The sequence below is a fragment of the Galeopterus variegatus genome, unplaced genomic scaffold (assembly GCF_000696425.1).
Source record: "Galeopterus variegatus unplaced genomic scaffold, G_variegatus-3.0.2 Scaffold1149, whole genome shotgun sequence".
NCBI classification, from domain to species: domain Eukaryota; kingdom Metazoa; phylum Chordata; class Mammalia; order Dermoptera; family Cynocephalidae; genus Galeopterus; species Galeopterus variegatus.
This window is the reverse complement of record NW_007727260.1, coordinates 4,872-24,531: the sequence shown is the minus strand read 5'-3', so window position 1 is coordinate 24,531 and position 19,660 is coordinate 4,872. Positions and strand designations below refer to the sequence as shown.

Below are 19,660 nucleotides of genomic sequence, written 5' to 3'. Positions count from 1 at the left end.
AGCTGTATGACCTTGAGAAAGTCCCTGAACCTCTCTAATCATGTTTTCTCATTTGGAAAATGGTGATAAAAATTCTTATTTGAAAGGGTTGTCAAAAGAATTAAATTATACACACACACACACATACACACACACACACACACACACATATAAAGCACTTAGTACTAGGTGTAGAAGTATTCAATAAATCGTAAACCATTATTAATTAATAAGTTATTAATAATTAATCTTTATGGTTAGTTAATATGTATTAGCAGTAATGCTCTCCTTTACAGTTTAATAAAGTACAATACCCTGAACCCCAGCCTACTGCCACCTGCCCATCCCACTCCTGTAACTCCAAGTGGGAGGCTATAGTGTCACTGGGCAGGGCAAGGGTGGGCAGATCCCAGCATCCCGCTCTACTGCCCTCCTCCCAGCGGGGTCACCATGGTGACAGGGCAGTAGGGGACGGTAGAGAGAAGTCTGAAGTGAGGTCTCTGGAAGCTCTGGCCTTGCCTCTGGTCTGGGAGACCTTGGGGGTTAGGGGGTGGCCCCAGCCACCCACCCCCAGTTGTGATCCTTCCATGCTATTCCCAGGCAAAGACATCCCTCCTGGAGAGGGGCTTTGGGTCAAAATTACGGACTTGTCAAATGCCACACTGAACTAGTTTAAGCCCATTTCAGGTGGGGAAGTGGAGGCTCCAAAAAGACCTAGATATTTCAACCCCCTATTTAGTGGTCTTCTGGCTACAGCCCCGTAGCAGGATCTTCTGATACTAGTGACCTCAGTTTCCTCTTCTGAAATGTGGGCCTAGCCTGGGTCTAGGTTTTGAAAAAGAACAGATGAATGCTCACAAACCACAGCTCACAAACCCCAGAATCATACCCACCTGTGCCCCCATAAAGGCATGACCCTGAATACTCCAGCTGAAAAGCTGTGTAGTCTTTTAAGGATGAAATGGACATTGAAAAGGTTCACAGAGCCTGGTAGGTCAAGCCTGTCCCATCATTTCCCTATGGTCCTGGTGACGTTGGGGACAACACCATACCTGAATATGAGCATGTGATTTCACAGTCATTATTTCAGTTAAACTCACAAAAACACTTTGCTGAAGATATTGCTAATCCATTTTAAACCAAGGCTCAGAGAAGTAAAGGAACTTGCCCAAGATCATGATGGTAGTGGAAAAGGCAGATTTTGAACCCAGGTCTGCCAATTCTGAGGCCTGCAGCCACCATATTAGATAGATAAGCCCTGAGAAGGAAGGGTGGTTTTCAGTAGTTCCACTTTGTGGACAAAACAACTCAAACCCAATGTGGCTGAATGATGTCCCCAGATTCACACAGGGAGAGGGTCCCAGGGCCAGGCAGGACTCCACAGCGTCTCGCCTCCATAAGCCATGCACACAGCGGGATGCTGTGGACAATGCTTGTGCCCTGTAGTCTGGCACGACTGGAGCACAGAAGCCAGCTCTGGGCTGGCAGCATGCGAGCTTTTGGCTAAGCTGACACATCCCAGTGTCTGCTGTGGCCCGGAAGGAACAGTGGGCACTTGAGACCAGGTGGTCGCGTCTGTGACTGCACTGTGTCTGGGATGCACAGCAGACCCGAATATGAAGCCAGTGCCTTTGTCCCATCCCTCCACTGCTGGCTGTGCTCCAGAGACCTGGATCCTGAGCCCATGAGGCTCTCCCCAGCCTCTCACCATGCTCCCCAGCAGGCACCTGGACACGAGAGGCCCCAGCACTGACTCTGGGGGAAAATCCCACTTCTGCCTCTTTAACACTTAGGTGAACATAACACCTCTATGACCTTGGGCAAGTTACTAACCTTTCTAACTCTTGGTTGACCAGGATGCCACCAGCTCCTCTGCTCTCCCAACCCTGGGGGGCTAGGGAGGGTGAGTAACATGGGACCATGATGACAATCATGTCCAGAGATGACAATCAGTCTCAGAGATGACAATCCCCAGCACCTGCCCTCCTCTTCCACCACGCCTCAGCCTCCCCAAAGAAAATGAGCCAGACATCTGCCCCCTGCTTCTCAGGGTTGTGCGAGAAATTGAACAGGCCAGGAAAGTGCTCTGGGCCCTGAGATACGTGCATTGATGGGGTCATTATTATTAAGCTCCTTCATTTCCCAGCTGCCATGGACAGCATGTTTGTGGCCTTCCTCCCCCAAATTCATATGTTGAAGTCCTATCCCAAAGTGATGGTATTTGGAGATGGGGCCTTTGGGAGGTGATCGGGTCATGCGATTGGAGCCTTCATGAATGGAATTAATGCCCTTATATGAAGAGACCAAAGAGAAGTGATCTCTCTGCACCACATGAGGAACAGAGAGAAGGTGGCTGTCTACAAGTCAGGAAAAGAGCCCTCACCAGGAGCCCGATCTCGGACTTCCAGCCTGTGGAACCATGAGAAATAAATGTCTGTTGTTTAAGCTTCCCAGTCTACAGCATTATGTTACTGCAGCCTAAGCAGACGGAGATACCAACCTTAAGAACCCAGCCCTTTGCCACAGACGGGAAAGTGGCCTAGAAAGCCAGTGCCACTGGTGGCAGAGACAGTGGTTAGCTGTGGGCAGGATGACAGCTCCCCCAAGGCACTTGGCTGAGTCCTTAGCTGGGGATAACAGAGGCAGGACTGCCCCTAATATTGGAGCATCTAGGACAAGGGGGTGAATAGAATTGAACAAACCATATTTAAGGTTATAAATCGAAAGGGACAAACTGTTAAAGAAAATATATTCTATCCTCCTACTTTGACAGAGTACACGCTCATAACACCCTGGAGGGCTAGGCTCGAACTCCCAGAAAACCACACTAGAACATGGCCCACCTCTCTCCTCTCCTGCACTCTGTCCCACAGCAAGGGACCCCAGCCACAGCCAATCTCCATCCATGCCACCCCCACATTCAGCTACTCATGAGAGGTTCAGGGGTGTGCACAGCAGCAGGATGGCCCCCTCAGGACGCAGACCAGTGACATGACTTGCACAGGCCCTGGACACAAGCTTGGAGATGTTTGAGCCAGAAATGCTGGGTCCCAGGGATGCGAGTGTGGTCTAGAAAGAGTTGCAGAGAGTCCCCCAGACTCCTCACTGTGGGAGGGGAGCCCTCTGGAGTGTGGACCCAGCAGGGCCCTTCTTCTCTGGGTCACAGGGCAGTACCCTCAGAGGGACCCAAATGTCTACTTCATGTCCCTAGGAGGTCAGCCTGTGTCACTGCCCGATAAAGCCCCTCCACGTGGGGGCCAGGGAGAAAGTCCTCCCCTGCTGGCCCAGAGCTCACAGTCTGCCTGGGGAAGTGAGTCACACCCAGGAAAGGGACTTGGGAACATGTACCTAGTGGCCCACAGTGTCATGGCCTCTGACTGTTCACCCACCCCACCTGCCCAAGGCCCACCACCTCCAGCCACGCTGCCGCCTTTCAAGTCCTTGAGTGCCCCAACCCAGATCCTGCTTGCCCCAAGGCCTCAGTACTGGGCTTGCTGTTCCATGTGCCTGTGTCCTTCCTCCAGCTTCTTCTCATCATCCTGTCCCAGCTCAAATGCCACTTCCATTAAGAGGCCTTCCTGGACCCCTCTGTGTGACATAGCTAATGGCCCTCACCTTCCCTACTGATATGGATTGAATTGTGTCCCCCAAGTTTTATGTATTAGAAGCTTGATCCCCTCAGTGTTAAGAGGGTGGGAAATGCTACTGTAGTAGTTGAAAGGTGGGGCCTTGAAGAGGTGATTGGGCTGTGAGGACTGTACCCTTGGGAACGTATTGATCCATTCGTGGAAGAGTGGGCGTGGTTCTGGGGGCTTTAAAAGGAGAGTGCATGAGGAGCTCTCTGTCTGCTCTGCCATTCTGTCATGTGAGACCCCTGCGTTACTGCCAAGGAAGACCCTCACCAGATGTGCTACCAGGACTTTGGACTTCCCAGCCTCCAAAACTGTAAGCAAGAAATTTCATTTTCTTACAAATTATCCAGTTTCAGGTATTTACGTTATAAGCAACATAAATGGACTAATACACCTACCCCTCATCAGGACTCTTCGCCCTGATTTATTCCTTCATGGAATTCTCACCATCTAAAGTGACGTGTGTTTACTTGTATACTGCTCCACGAGGCAGGGGTCTTTTCTATATTTTTTACTCTGTGTTCTTCTGTTTAGCATAGGTAGGCATTAGAAACATTTGTTGATTGCCTGAATAAATGCATGTATGCCTAAATGAATGAATGAATGGATACCATATTGGACCTAAAGGAAGCCTCAGGCCATATCTAGAAAGTGTCACAGACTGTCACATCACAGCCCGCAATAAATGCTCCTTTCTACAAAACACTGGGTCTTAAAGACAGAAGCATCGAGGTTGGTGTATTTTTATGCAATGTCTTCTTTTCCTTTTGCATCTCCTATATTTTTCTTTTCTTCATAACTGATCTTCTTCCAAGATCAAATCTTTGCCTAATTTTGCTTTTATCGTGATCTCAGCAATGAATATGGCACATAGCATGTGGTAGGGTCTAAGGAACTGAGAAGTGCTTCGTGACAAAAGTAAAGGTGACGATGACACCGAGAGGACAGTGGTGAGCACGGCTGCTGCTAGTGTATGATCCAAGATCAAATCTTTGCCTAATTTTGCTTTTATCGTGATCTCAGCAATGAATATGGCACACAGCATGTGGTAGGGTCTAAGGAACTGAGAAGTGCTTCGTGACAAAAGTAAAGGTGACGATGACACCGAGAGGACAGTGGTGAGCATGGCTGCTGCTAGTGTATGCAGTGGAATTAGGAAAAGGCACCCATTCTGGGCAGATGCAGCCCACAGGGAACATGACCTTGCCTCTGTGGGAATAATCAAGCCTTTTCCTCCAGGTGGAAAGACTTATGTGACCTTCAGAGGGCCTGGTGGTGATGGGGCCTGGTATTGAGGTGAAGAAAGCTGCAGACACTGGAATGGCTGCTGGAGATGGGGGAGGGTGTTGCGGATGGTTCTCAGACCCTACAAAGCCAAAGGGACCAACATTGCAAAGTCTGAGCTTCCTGGGACGAATTGGTGGGGGGCACATCCATTCAGGATAGGAGGGTGCCCTAGACTGTGAGGACACTTGCCCCACCCCAGCACTCTATAGAACCCAGGACGCAGTTGCTGAGAGTAAGGGTGGACGTTGCTGAGAGAGGCTGCTAAACACTCAAGTGTCCCTCCTGCGGGCTAGGGCCGCGGCCACCCGTGAGTCAGCTGCACTGGGCAAATATTTGCCATGCTCTTTATACTTCATTAAAACCCCTGTTTATGATGTTGCTTCTGCCTGTGGGGGTTGAGCACCTTCATTTCCAGGCCACTGCAAGCTTTACCAGGTGGGCGGCCTGGGCACCTCACTCTGCCCCACATGGCACTTCTTCTGCAATTTCTCAACTGCAGTGCAAGGACAGAGCAACAAGTCTTCCACCTCGGGCAACTGCCTTCTGCACTATGAACTTCAGTTTCCACATCTGAGGAATGGGCCATTAATTGCCAGTTCCCAGTGCTGTCTTGGGGATCAGGCATGATAATGTCCACAGCCAGCACACAGTAGGCACTTAGCACATGTTGGTTCCTTTCCTTCCCTCTCTTTCCCAGCTCTCCAAACAGAGTTTGTGTTTCAGTCCTGAGATGAGACCAGAAATTGGAGGTCAGGCTGCCACAGAGTTTCCACCAAGGCCTCTTCACGGGGCCTGGTGGAGTTCCCTCCCAGGGACTTGTTTTCTCCTCAAGGAAGAAGAACAAACTTCCACCTGTGCCTCTGGAACAAGTGTCCTCATCTAAGACAGCAATCCAAGGCCTGAGAGAATGGCTGGTGCATGTGTGTCCTGGGCACAGCCTGGAAGGAGCTGGACTGAAGGTCACACTGGGCTCCCTCCAGGGGCCAGTAGGGATGACCAGCCCCACTTTCTAGGACCACTCCTCTGTGTCGTCCCCATTTCTCATAGATGCAAAACATCTGATTCTGAGAGATACAGAGAAATCAAAGCCCACGGAGAACTCATCAGAGGCCATGCAGCCGCCCTGGCCAGGCCTCCTACCTCCAGCCTTCCTTCCTCCGCTCCAGGCTGCCAAGGGAGAGCAGAGGCTTCTGGGATGGGTCGCTGGGGGTGCTGGGTCCTGCAGGGGAACATCCAAAGGGGGGGCGACCATGGTATCTAACAATAGCCTCTGTGCCTGTAACAAGCTCACACCTCAGAGGGAGGGGAGAGGCCTGGCTGGGAGAGGCTTGGGAGGGAGGATGCTGACCTAGATTGCCCAGGATGGAGGCAGAGGCTGGCGTCCCCCGAGATGGTGCCTGCACCTGCCCCAGACCACTCCCCTACCCTGAATCCCAAGACCTGCCCCAATACTTTGGAAATCTCCTATTGGCGGGGCTGGGCTGGGAGAAACAGCTGAAGCTTGGGGGTCAGGAACCTAGTGTCTCTACAGCTTCTCCAGGGGACTCTGGACAGGCTTTCCCCCTCTGTGGGAGGCAGACTCCCCAGCCCGCATGCTGGGGCTTCCTGCTTTAGGACCTGTGGACCACAACGATGTTCTCAGGATCAGCTAATATAATCCTCGCCAAGGGAGACAGGAGCTAGGAACTGAGCCCCAGGGAGCCATAGCCTCAGAGAACATCAGCACATGCCTGACAGTCAGGGAGACTGAGGCCCAAAGAAGGAAAGAGGTTCACATAGGGACTTGGAAGAGGACAGGGTCGGGCAGGGTTTTCTCTATTAAATATTTCCCTCCCCAGGTCTCCTGTGGACCTGAAACCTCGAGGGGTCTTCCTGTTGCTACTTCCAGGCCAAACTGAGGCTGGGAGAAGCCCTGGGGCTGGAGCAAGCTATTTATTAGGGATCTGGAGACAGGGCTCCTGGGGCCAGCTGGAAAACCCCAATCCAGTCCCAGGAGTCTGGTGGGAGCCCTTTGCTGGGTGGTGTGCCCGGCGGAAACCAGCTCAAAGCACTTTCCTCCCCAGCCGGTAGGAGAGATAAGGGTGCATGTGGAGGGGAGAAGAGTCATCCATTTGGCCTCCTGGGATCTCCCTTCCTGTGCACGATTGGGTAGCAACGTCCAGTTCAGACCCTGACACGAGGCCTCCTGGGGCCTCTGCCTACCCCAGAGACAGGCCAGGACCAGACCCTGCCTGACCAGCTCGAGGTAGCCCAGAGGGTAGGCAGGCCAGAGGGCCAGTGGGGACAGAAGCCCCTGACCTGAGCTCCCGGCACAAGAGGAGCCTCGCTCTGTCCCAGAGCTCACCCTGCCCAGCCTCTGGCAACTCTGCCAACTCCCACCACACACCACAGCCCCAGAGCCCAGGCCTAAGGGGGGAGTGAGGTGGGCCCCAGGGGGCTGGGGCCTGGAGACATGAATCTATGCCAGAGAGGAGAAAGTGCCGCCAAGGCTCTCCTTCTAATGACAGTCCAGCTGTGGGTCCAAGGCAAACAGAAGGTTGGGGATTTCTCAGGGCCTGAGGAGCCAGCTTGGTCCTACGTTTCCGCCTGGGACAGAAACCAGGAGACGAGGCTGTCAGGGCATTCGGGAAATATGCCTCCATCTTCCTTCACAGCCACTCAGAGTGGCCCCAGCCACCCCCTCCCCCATGGGTGCTGCCCCCTCTCAGCCCTGAGCTCAGACCCACCTGCCAACATCTCTCTGCACCTAGGTGTCCCACAGGTACCTCAAACTCAACCTTCACACACAACTCTTCACCTCACCCTGCAACCCCCCTGCCTTCCCAGTCTCAGCTGGCAGCCAGCCCTACCTCCTTGGTCCCCAGAGCCCCACACAGGACAGAGCACAGGTGGGTGCCCAGGGAGTGCCTGCTGTAGTGAACAGAGTCCAGTCACCCATCGGAGGTGCACCCTAGCCAGCAGAGGGAATGCTAGTAGAATCAGAGTCACTCTCCTTTCATCTAAGAAAGTGGGAAGTTCATGAAGCCAGGAGATAGAAGGCCTGGGTAAAAAATCCCACCACTGGAGCAGCTGACCCTTCTGATTCCCAGTTTCCTTCCCTGAAAAATGGGGATAGTAAATCCTTCCCTGTTTACCTTGCCAGCTAGGTGTGAGGAGCCAGTGAAATATTACTAAAACAACTGGGTAGGCAGGAGCACTTATTAAATGGCTCCTCTGCACCAGGCTTCAAGATAAGGCCTTTACAAATATCAGGCACCATTTATACCTATTTTGCAGATAAAGAGACCGAGGCTCAGAGAGGCAAGGTGGCTCCAAGGTTACCCAGGTGGGCAGTGTGGAGCCAGGATTTTAACTAAGGTCTCAAATGTGTCATGCTAGCTCCAAAGCCCACGAGCTTCCCATTAGACCAGGCAGGAACTGCCACACTCCTGGGAACCAAGACAGTTAACTGTATCTGCCCCAGTTCCACCAGAGGTCCACTGCATAACCTTGGGCAAGTCACTGTCAGCAGGAAAAATGCAAATTTTCTAAGCCAAGGAGAATTTCTGCCACGCAGTGATTCTGCCAAACTGGTGTAGGCACTTCTCCTGCAGCACGAGTGTTCATGACGCCTCTGACCTGAATCTGCCTGCGCCCCAACCATCAGCCCTGAGTGCCACATGCTGGGGCCCAGGCTGCTGCTGGGGGGGTGAGGATGGGGGCTCTGTTTCCCGAGCAGGGGAACTTCTGTCCAATCAAGAAGGAGTCCTGGAGGCCAGGAGATCAGTAGTGTAGCAGGGAGGCGTGACAGGAAATGCACCTCTGCAGAAGCTTCCACAGCCTGCGCCAGACCCCAAGGTGGGCTGTCTCACAGGGTACATTTCCCCCGATCCCCGGGTACCTCCAGGCTGGCCTGCCTGCTGCTGCTGCCAAATCGTGTAACTTGGGTGGATAGCAGACACAGAGCAAAGCGCCCGGCAAGGTCGCAAGCTCCTCTGGCAACCACAGCCCTTCGTCGTCCTCTTTCCACCTGCAGATGACTGCATCAGCCCACGGAGTAGTTGGGGTAGCTCAGAATGGTGTTGGCCCACCCAGTTCTCTTACCATTTTTTTAATGTAGATCCTGTACCAGTGCCAGAGCCACTAGGATCCCTTTACAATTTTTATGCACATGACTCCAGGGCGGTTCCCTGCTCCTCTCTGTAGCCACAGCCACGTCTTTTGTCAGAGGCCAGCCCTAGGTGGCTGGAAACTGCTTTGGCTGCTAGCACTGAGGGCTGGAAGTGCCCAGAACCAATGACTGACAGGTGAGGGGGTGTAAACTTTCCAACTCCTTTGCTCTGATTGGGACAGCTCCAAGGTATGGTGCACACTGTCCCCAGAGCTCCCATAGGATTGGGCCAAAGTCACCCTCCAGGGAACTCTGCTTGATGCCCCTCCCTTGGCTGGCCTCCTTCCTCTCCCTGTCCCTCTTCCCCACTCCCTTACCAAATTTTCCTGGAAACACTTCCCCCCAAAAATCACTTTCATGCAAATCTTTGTCTCAGGATCTGCTGCAGACCTACCTAAGATAGTTGCTTACAAAATTTGTACAAAAATCCAGATTTGGCTTCTTATGATAAATCTGTAGATCTAGCAACCCTGGGCCCATTTCCACTTGGCAACAATTGGCAAGAGCTGAGTAGAGGCTGTCCAATACAGACGGAAGATGTGTTTTCCAGTTCTCTCCAGTCTACCACACCCTCCACCATCCCCCAGCTGGCCCTTTTCACCCATTCACATTTCCTGCCTGGCCCCCAGAGCCTCTGAGTTTGCAACCCCTACAGAACAGTGCGGCAGTTAACAGGGCAGGCTCCGGAGTTGGTCAGATCCACATCCCAGGTTTACCAATTATCAATTGTGTGACCCTGTGTAAGTCACTTGATCTTTCTGTCTCTTAGTTTCCTCATGTGAAAAATGAGTACCTACATTTGCCTATATAGTACCTCTACGGTTGTTATAGACTTCCATGGGATACTGTGTGTAAAGTGCTTTGCGCAGTATCTAGCACATAAGAGGTCAAGAAATCACCAACATTTGTCCTCCTGGAGCAGGCGTGCCTGCTACAATTGGACAGCCCAGGTCCAACTCTCTGACTTTACTGGCTAGTCCCTCACTCCCCGAGGGCGTTTCCTCTTCCTCCAGGAGGTTTGGGTCTGGCCACTCACCTCTTCCCACTGGTGAATATATCGAATGAGGCGGGAGAGACGCAAGAGGCGCAGGAGGCTGAGGATCTTGGTGAAGCGGACGATGCGCAGGGCCCGGGCAGTCTTGTACACCTCTGAGTCGATGCGTGTCTCCACAATGAGGAAGATGTAGTCCACGGGAATGGAGGAGATGAAATCCACCACAAACCAGCTTTTCAGGTACTTCATCTTAATCCGCTGCGGGTCCAGGATGATCTCTGTGTTGTCCTCCACCACGATCCCTGTGCGGAAGTTGAGGACCAAGTCGATGAGGAAGAAGGTGTCCGACACCACGTTGAAGACGATCCAGGGAGTGGTGTTCTCATCCTTGAAGAAGGTGATGCCCACGGGAATGATAATCAGGTTTCCCACCATCAGCAGCAGCATGGTCAGGTCCCAGTAAAATCTGCCCAGAGACACAGGGGGTCAGTCGCCAGGAGGAGGGAGGGGAATAGTTATGGACTAAGAGAGAAATCTCCAAGGGAGAGCAAAAGGGAGAAGGAGAGAAGTCTTGGAAGGTTCCAAGACACTTGGGGAGATGAGCAAGTGGGTACCACAGCAAGATGTGGAGAATGGCAGACACAGAGAATGACACAGAAAGAGGTGCTTCATTCATGAAGGGCACCGTCTGCCCTGCCCTTCTGTTAGCTTCCCTGATGACGAGCCTCTTCCTCCCATCCCCACCCCCGATGAGAGTCAGGCTGAAAAGCAAACCAAACAGTGACATCCAGAGAGAAGCAAGAGGCCATTTTAGTGACAGGAACAGCTCCCCCGCACCTCCCTAAGCTCAGGCCAGGCTGCTCCATCCTCCTGAGGGTCCACAGTGGCCTGAGACAGACTGTCAGGCAGACAAGCCACAGACCGTGACCAGAGTGCAGGGAAGGTGCAGATACAGAAGCCACCTGGGAGGCAGGAGGCCCAGGCTCCAGCCCTGGCTCCGTCACTGATGGGCCGCGTGACACCAGGCAGGTGCACTCCCTACTCGGGCCTGCTTCCCCACTGTTCAATGAGTCTGATAGTTCTGATACGGCCATCTCCCACATGGGCTCTCTGGCATCTCGCTTTAGTCCACCCACTATAGTCAAAGTGTCTGACCATCTCCCTCCCCCAGAGGTCTGCATCCTAACACGGGGCATGGAGGGGCAGTGACAGCATCAAAGGCAGGAAGTGTTCATGGGGGGTTTCAGGCACCAGTGAGAGATCACCCATTACAAGGGAGGGAGACCAGCCCGGGGCTTCCAGCATCATTGTTCCTGAGGCCTCAAAACACCTGCAAGTCCTTCCTGAGGTACGTCAACAGGGATGCTCAGGGCAAAGCCTCAGAGGTTGACAGTTGTGAGGAAGTACAATGCTGACTCACAGGTCTGCACTGGGTTACCTCCCACCTGGCCCCGCAGGAGACCTTCTGGAGTATGGAAACAGCACAGGTAGGCACAGAGTCCACATCTAGAAGGTATGGCCAATCATTCCAAGGACATACCTAAGCATCATCCATCCCTGGGCCAGCCCAAAGACCAAAAACTTGCACTGCAGAGCTGTTTCCCTCTGCTATTAATTTAGACAGTTACACAATGACAGATAAAGTCAGGCAGATATAAGGATGTCCTCTCCCAGGAAAAATAACCCTTCATCCATCTTTAATTCTCTACTGCAGGGAAGCCAAGAGGAAGGGAGCAGGAGAGAAAGAGACAAGATTTCCTCAAGTCTTCCGGGGTCCCACCGCAAAACCAGCATGCCCCTGCCTGAAGACCTCCAGGTGTGCAAATAAATGACTTCACAGCAAATTGTTTTCTTTCCCAGACTCAAAATGGCACTGTGAGTCAAGGAGAGGGCAGGGCCCACTTCGCTGAAGGTGGGTGAGGCGGCTGTCCCACTTCACACAGCCCAGGGGACGGCAGCTTCTGGCAACTCCTTTGAAAGCCAAGCCCTCCAGGGCTCCAAGTCAGTGCTCCTTGGGGGCTAAGGCGTCTCATTCTCAGGCTGGTGCCAAAAGGTCAACTTCAGCTCCTCCCCCGCATCACGACCTACCACCTCTTCTCCAGCCGCAATACCCCTGTGCTAGCTGGGAGAACCCAGCTAAGGCCTGAGGGCCCACTCCAGCCTTCACTCCCCACTGCAAAGGACATGGCACATCTGCTAATGAGTCGTGGGCCCCAGGAGAATGGTTTCCACTTCTACGGAGTGCTCTAGAGCTGATACACTCTCTGCCCAGCTCAAAGACAGCTGTGTACACTCATCAGATGCAACATACAGGCATCCCCATTCACACCACAGTGCACAGACACCCCTGTATACACAGCACCGTCATTCCTTTTTGTTTAATCTCTTGGGAAAAACAAAACAAAACCCAAAATACTGTGGCATAGAGAGGCCACTGAGGGCCATGTGGCCCTCTGTACACAAAGCTAATAATACACCCAGGCTGGAAGAGTTTCTAAAATTAACAGAGCAGGCACAAGGCGGGTAGGAATGCTGACTCGGGCAGGCCCGCCACTCGAGCGGGTTTCTATCGTCTCCCCAGCTCTAGTTCCCTCAATTAAAGACCAAATTCGAGACAGTAATTAACAGGAGAATGTTTGCATTTAGTGGTCTTCATAAAACCAAATTACATGAGACAAAAACACACATTTCCTTGCATTCTGACTAACTGTTTGAATCTTGAGTTTCTAGATGCTCAGGGATATTTCTGGTGCTTAATCTGGGCTGGGGCCAGAAGCCTGGGGCATTTCTCCCCACAAACCACCCTCCTGGGGCATTGCAGAGCTGCTCCAGAGGCAGCATGACATGGTGGGAAGAAGCACAGGCTCTGGAGCCAGCCAACCTGGGTTTGACTCCTGTTCTGTCATCTACTATCAAGTTACTTAACTGCTCCATGCCTCAGTTTCTCATCTGATCAATGAGCATACCCACAGTACTGAACTAGCAGAATTGCTATAAGAATGAAATGAATTGATCTGTAAAACGCTCTGACCTATGCCTGGCTATATTATGGAATGAGTAAATAAACAATTCAAATCAACAGATTTGCAGGAAAGAAGTGAGAGAGGGGGAAGAGTAAATCTTCCAGAGAAGAGTCAAAGCAAAGCATCTACTGGGAGTGGGATTGGACCCAGGAGAGCCAGTAGCAGAAGGAAAGGTCCACAATGTCCCCTAGCCAATCAGATGACAGAACCTATTTGCCTCAGCATACAGATGCCCTGGCCTCAGGAAACTCATGATCCGGTCAGAGGACAAGGCTTGGGTAGAAGACAAGTTGCGCGATGATGTGAGAATCCATCCCACATAGCCCAGGCATCTGAAAAGGTGGGACCCTGGTGGCCTGGGAGGGTGAAGCCAGGAAAGTATTTCTAGAAGAGGTGAGAGGAGCTGGGCTTTGAGAACTGTCCTTGGCCTCGTGGACTACCCTTTCTTCCTCGCCTGATGGTTGCACAGATCTTTGAAAGCCCAGCCCTGCCAGAGCCAAAAACGCTGTTCAGCACCACGGACAGAGCCTGGCACACCAGCCCCGTTCTGCTGGCTGAGCCGGAGGAAATTGGCAACTGCCTCCCCATTGGCACGCTCAGCTCCCTGGTCCCTCTTCATTCCCAGTCTCAAGTGATTCCTTAATGTCCCTGGGCTTTTTCGCTGGAGGCTCCCTGGTGACTGGAAAACCTTTATCCGTAAAGACCCCCAAATACTTCACATGTATGGAGCACTGACTGTGCTTTCCATACATCACTTCATTTAACCCTCACACCAGCACTATGGCTGCTATGATCTATATTTTACAGAAGATGACACTGAGGCTCAAAGAGAAGTGTTTTCTGAAGACCACAGAGACACATGATTCAGAGAGGTCTTTGGGATTCTCTCAAGCTCTTGGGGTGTTAGGCACCCAGTGGGTTGTGGGAGACGGACAAGGCTTTCTGGCAACTTTGCATCACAGTGGGGAGGCGGCCTGCTACAGCAGGTGCAGTCGCTGCCCCAGAGACAAGGGAGGAGAAGAGACGGCTGCAAAGAGGATTCAAGGGGGCCTGTCCTCCTGGTGTCAGGGCCTTAGGAGATGCTTTCTGGGTGTAGCACACTTCTTGAATGTTAAAAGCACCCTAGTCATCAGCAGTCAGTCAGCATGGTAGCACCCATCCTGCAAAAGGGAAAAATACAGCCCACAAGGAGGGAACAGCAACACTTCCATTTTGAGCTGGGTGCCCAGAGTTCCCCTAGCACCCCACTGGCCCTAGAATCATTCCTGAATAAATCTCACAATCCTGGGCATGGATTCGTGTTGGTGGGTGTCATGCCCTGGCAGAGAAGCAATGGATAACCAGACTCAGACATGCCATAGTTGGCACATGCCTGAATTAGAGGTCCTGGTTTCTCCAAAGCTAGAGGACCCTCCTCCATTCCAGCACTCTCTAAGCCAACAGGAGTCCTGGCCAGCAAGACACCAACTGGGCTTTGGAGCCCTAGGTCAAGCTCAGCCCCAGGATCCCAGACCTGTCCGCCGTCAATCCTCAACCTTACTTCCTACCTGGACCCACAGGTCTGCCCAGGCAGGCAGGCGACCCTCAGGAGGAAAAGGCAGCCTATAGGCCAGCACTGGAGGGGCAGGGCCCATGTGCAGGAGGAATGGGGGATGGCAAAAAGCCAAATCGCCCTTTACATTAACATCGGAACATCTCATTTGGTCTGAGAGGAAGATTAGAGCCCCAAGGGAGCCAAAAGAGGAGAACATAGGAGGCTCCTGACACTGAACTCAGAGACGTGAGCACTAGACTAAGGGCCCTCTCCTTCCCAGAGGCTAAAGAGGATGGGAAAGGTGATAAATGGAGGCAGAAGTGGAGGTCCCGGACAGAAACGGCCTCCTTCAGCCTCCTCCTGTTCACACACGCTCATGTCTGCCTTTGAGCACACATGCTCACACACTCACATGCACATGCAAGAACACACACATACATGTGCACACGTGCATACACATGCACACCAAAACCACGAGTTTTTACCCTGTACGTGTGTCCATGGTCACAAATACATACTCTTCTGTACACCCACTTGCATACATTTTGGCACACATGACATCAACTGGGAAGCCTGTCAGCTGGAAGAAAGAGAATGTCACTGTTTTGCAATTAAAATCTTCCATCCCTCAAGATTCATCTGAAGAGCTACTTCTTATGGGACTCTCCAACCTCTGACCAATGGAGCCTCAGCCCATCCTGAGCCCTGATTTTAGCACTCCTAGGATGCTGTGAGCTCTGGAGGGCAAGAGCCTTGTCCCAGACACCCCTGCTGTGCTGACTGCAGCCCATGGGTCTCCATGCTTTCTCCCAGGTGAGCAGCATACCCAACTCCCCTTCTTCTACCCACTCCCACTGTGCCAACAGCTCCCACTCAGTCGCCACTCCTAGCACCAGATCTGCATTCCCACCTGCCGGCAAAAGGTACCCACCTGAAGGGCTGGCTGTCTCCTACCCCAAGAGAGTCCAAAGCTAAACTCAGCATTGTCCTTCTCAAAGCTGAACAGCACAGTCTGCACTGCAATCACATGGACCCAAAACCTCGCAGACTTCCCTCCTGCTTGCTCTTACCTCTCATCACCCCTGCAGGCCCCCCCAACAGTTACCAAGTCTCTTCTGGCTTCCTCTGTGATGGCTTCTGAATCTGTCCTTGACTGCTCTGTCCTGGATCTGTTCCTCTCTACTTCTCACCTGGACCCTTGCCCCTGCCTCCTGCCTGGTCTCCAGTCTCTATTCTCTCCCTCCAACTCACATGCTCTCTGGGATCTTTCCAAACAACATCAGGATTAAGTCACCACTTACTTAAACCCTTGTGGTTGACCCCCACTGACTACAGAAGAAAGTCGGAGCTCCTTGGTCTGGTGCCCCTGGCTACCCCTTCCCTTTTCTCCCTCCTGCCTCCTTCACAGGAGCCTCACCCTCGGCCTCATCTCCATCCACATCCTGGTTTCTTCTCCTGAGAGCTACCATCTTTTGAAATACCTTTCCTCATCCACGGCCCAGCTCAACTGCCTCCTCCTCCATGAAGTTTGCCTACCATGTCCCTGTCTCGTGCTTGTGCTTCTGTATTAGTGGATGTCACATCCCACCCCTTTCATCAGGTACCACCTAACAAATCATAGAACCTAAGAATCCAGGAGTCTTCATGTCTAAGGAAGGGATGGGAGCTGGGAGATTCCCCTCCATTCCTGATCTATCCCTTGGTTTTCCAGGCCCAGCAAAGATCCTACCCAAGGTGACAGTGAAGACAGTGAGAATGGTGGAAGATGGAAGGCAACATTTGCGGGGCACTTACTATTTGCCGGGCACTAATTTGAGGACTTTATATGGATTATTTTATTTAATCCCCCCAAAAAGCCCAATGAGGCAGATACTATGATTATGCTCATTTTATAGATGAGGAGACTGAGGCACAGAAGTTGAGAGATTTACTCTGTGTGGTGGGTCAAGAATTCAGACCCAAACAGCCTGACTCCAGAGTCCACTTCCTAACCACTCTACAGAAATATCAACCCAGCTAGTGGTATTCCATTTCTCCCAGACTCTGTGCCTGCTCCCAGTCCTCTTCTCTATCCCAGGCTTCTCTCCTGTGCTCTCTTCCATGACACCTTCATCCTCATCCTCAACTTCTTCACTCCCTCACCCTCTGCCTTCCCCCTTCAGTGAACCTTAGTTGTGTCCTAACGACATCACTCTCCCAAATGCCACATCCCTGAGGGTCAGGGGTGAGCCAGCATCCCCCGCCCCTACAGCTGCCACTTCCTGCCCGTGATAGAAATGTCTACGAGATCCTTTGGGCACGCTGTCCTCTGTTGGCCATCTTTCCAGCCTCACCTACCACCCTCAGGGCCCCGGGCACCTGGTTCACAACCTTCTGCTGCACTCCAAACCCTGACACCATCCTGGGTGACTTCTACTCCATATCATCGGCCCAGACACACCTCAGCCTCACATGAGCTTGAAGCCCTGACTCTAATGACTCCACTTCAACCGTCCATTCCAATGGCACACCCTGGACCATGTCACCATCTCCAGTCGTTTCATCTCCGTTCTCTCAGATGAGCAATCCTCTCTCTCACCCTAACCTCCTTTTCTTCCAGCTCTCTTCTTATTCAGTTGTGTGACACCTATCTTCAGGGTCCCAGGAGCCTCCAGTCTGCTGACACCTCTGATTCTCCCATCAGAACCCTCCTGCCTCATGGGAAGTTATCCCCCTCTGTCTTCCTCCCATGTCACCACTCTGTCCCTAGTTACTCGGCCTGAGTCACCCTCTTTATCCACTGTAAGTATCAAACAAGGTAGGCCCTGCCTCATCTCCCCCCTCCTCCCAGTCCTTATCACTCTTGGACACCCCCAGGACACTCCTACTGGTGTCAGGGCCCTTAGTGTCTTAAACCTCTCCCACCTTCCACCTACCAAAGGGTGACCCATAAGTTCCCTCTTTACCATCACATATTTTACACAGTGTGAATGTTATTCAATCAGTATGTATTTATTTTAAAATTTTATTTTGAAATAAAACTTCAGACTCATAAAAGTTAAAAAATATTTCAGTGAGTTTTTGTGTACCCATCAGCCAGCTTCCCCCAGTGATAACATGTTGTATTACCATAGTACAATTATCAAAACCAGGAAACTGACATGATATTACTACTAAGTGAACCACAGACCTCCTGGGATTTCACCAGTTTTTATATATATACTTGCGCATGCATGCACCCCGGTGTGTATGTGTGTGTGTGTAGTTCTATGAAATTTTATCACGTAAGGAAAAAAAAAAAAAAAAAAAGAACCCTCCTGCCTCCTCCCAACAACACCCCACTCCAGATGCAATGGTCCAGCTCATCAACCTACCATGCCCTGTTCCTCTGGCATTCACTTCAAAAAACACAACCCTGGACCAGGGCCAGCATGAACCCTTTTCATGTTTACATGGGGGCTGTGCAGAAAACCTCACAACCTCAAACCAGTCCTACAAAATATCCAAGTTCTTAGCTCCTTGTGCCTCAATGTCCCCGTCATGGTTTCCGTACTCAGCTGGCCCTCACCTCTGCCAGCCCATCCTTCCAGGAGACCTTGAGTAAACTTTTCTGCCCATTCTTCACAGCAGCTGTTTTGAATGATCTGCTCTCTCCTTACAGCTCTGAAACCACTGCCTTTGCCCTCACTCTCAACAGATAACGGCTACCTCCTACTTCACAGAGGACAGAGGAGCCACCAGAATGTCTCCTTCCTCTCCCTGCCACCAGATCCTACCTTGCTGCATCTCCCTCATTCCTTCCCCTCTTTCCAGCCATAAGGGCATTGGGGACTCTTCCACCTGTCCCCTGATTCCATTCTCTTTTTCCTCCCCAGGGGCCTTACTCTATAGAAGATGCCCTCTCTCATCTATCTCTCCACTCTCTCCCCCTCCACTGCTCCTTTGCCACCAGCCTTTTCTTGTAAGCTTTCTAAACTTAAAAAATAAAATAAAACCACTCCCTGGACTCCCTCCCCCAAGTCCTCTCTCTTCCCTACTTAGAACCAGACTTCTTAAAGGATGTTTCACTGTCCCATCTCTCATTTCTATCACCCAACACCTCTCTTGGCTCCTCAGCAACATCACCAGTCCACACCCTGCTGCTGAGCCCAGTGGATGCTTTTCAGTCCATTTCTTTCTTGACCCTCAGCATCACCTGACACTGCAGACAATTCTGCTCTTCAAACCGTTTCCTCCATGGCTTCTAAGACACCCTGCTCTGCTGGTTTTTCTCCGTTCTCTCTGCCTCTTCTTTCCCTTCCCTTAGATGGGCTCCTCTTCCCTGGCATGACCTTTAAATGCTTTTGTTGCTTTGTTTCCCCACCTCTTCTCTATGCACTCTTCCTGGGTGACCGCACCAGCTCCCAAGGCTTCATTATTCTGCTGGCTTGTCAACTGGACCCCTCTCTTCAGCTCCACACCCATGTGTCCACTGCTGACTGCACATCTACACCCACATGTCCATGGGAACCTCATCGTATTCAACATATTCAACTATAACTTAGCAGCCTCCTCCACAAACTCTGGTGCTTCCAGAAAACAGTACCACCAGCCATCCAAATGCTTAACCTAGAAATCTGGGAGTTATCCTCAACTCTTCCATCTCCCTCACCTTCCAGCACTTGATCATGTTGGATCCAGCAAGTCCCATCAATTCACCACCTGCACCACTCCAATAGCCTCCCAGGACCTGGAGCTCCCTGGCTGTCCCAGGAGCACACATACCTCAGGGTCATGCGGGGTCAGCATCCTCTCTCCAATCCGCTCTCCATATTTTGCCAAGCCCAAGGTCCTTCCACACTCCCACCACCTCCCAACTAAAATCCAAGTTCCTTGCTGTCATCCTCAAGGCCCTTCCTGACCTGGACTTGGCCTCCTTCTGCTGCCTTGCTTCCCCATATTCCTCCCCTCACATGCTCTGCTCCAGACAGGTGACTTTCAGTGCCCCAACACTGTGCTTCCTTTTGCCCTGGGCTCTCCTTCATGCTGTCGTCTGTGCCTGGAACCCTCCTCCCCACTCATGCCCACCCCATCAACTTTGAT

General features: G+C 51.9%; 1 protein-coding gene across 1 annotated transcript in view; it reads right to left on the bottom strand.

The window, feature by feature from the left end:
- The window catches only part of HCN4 (hyperpolarization activated cyclic nucleotide-gated potassium channel 4), a 30,560-nt gene extending 11,518 nt beyond the window's left edge, over positions 1-19,042 (bottom strand). The window contains exons 1-2 of the mRNA XM_008575169.1: positions 18,942-19,042; positions 10,085-10,508 (exon numbers count right to left, since the gene is read on the bottom strand). Of these exons, the coding sequence (XP_008573391.1) occupies positions 10,085-10,508; positions 18,942-19,042 (525 nt within the window). The remainder of the gene's footprint in view (positions 1-10,084; positions 10,509-18,941) is intronic.
- Between the last annotated feature and the right edge of the window lie 618 nt (positions 19,043-19,660).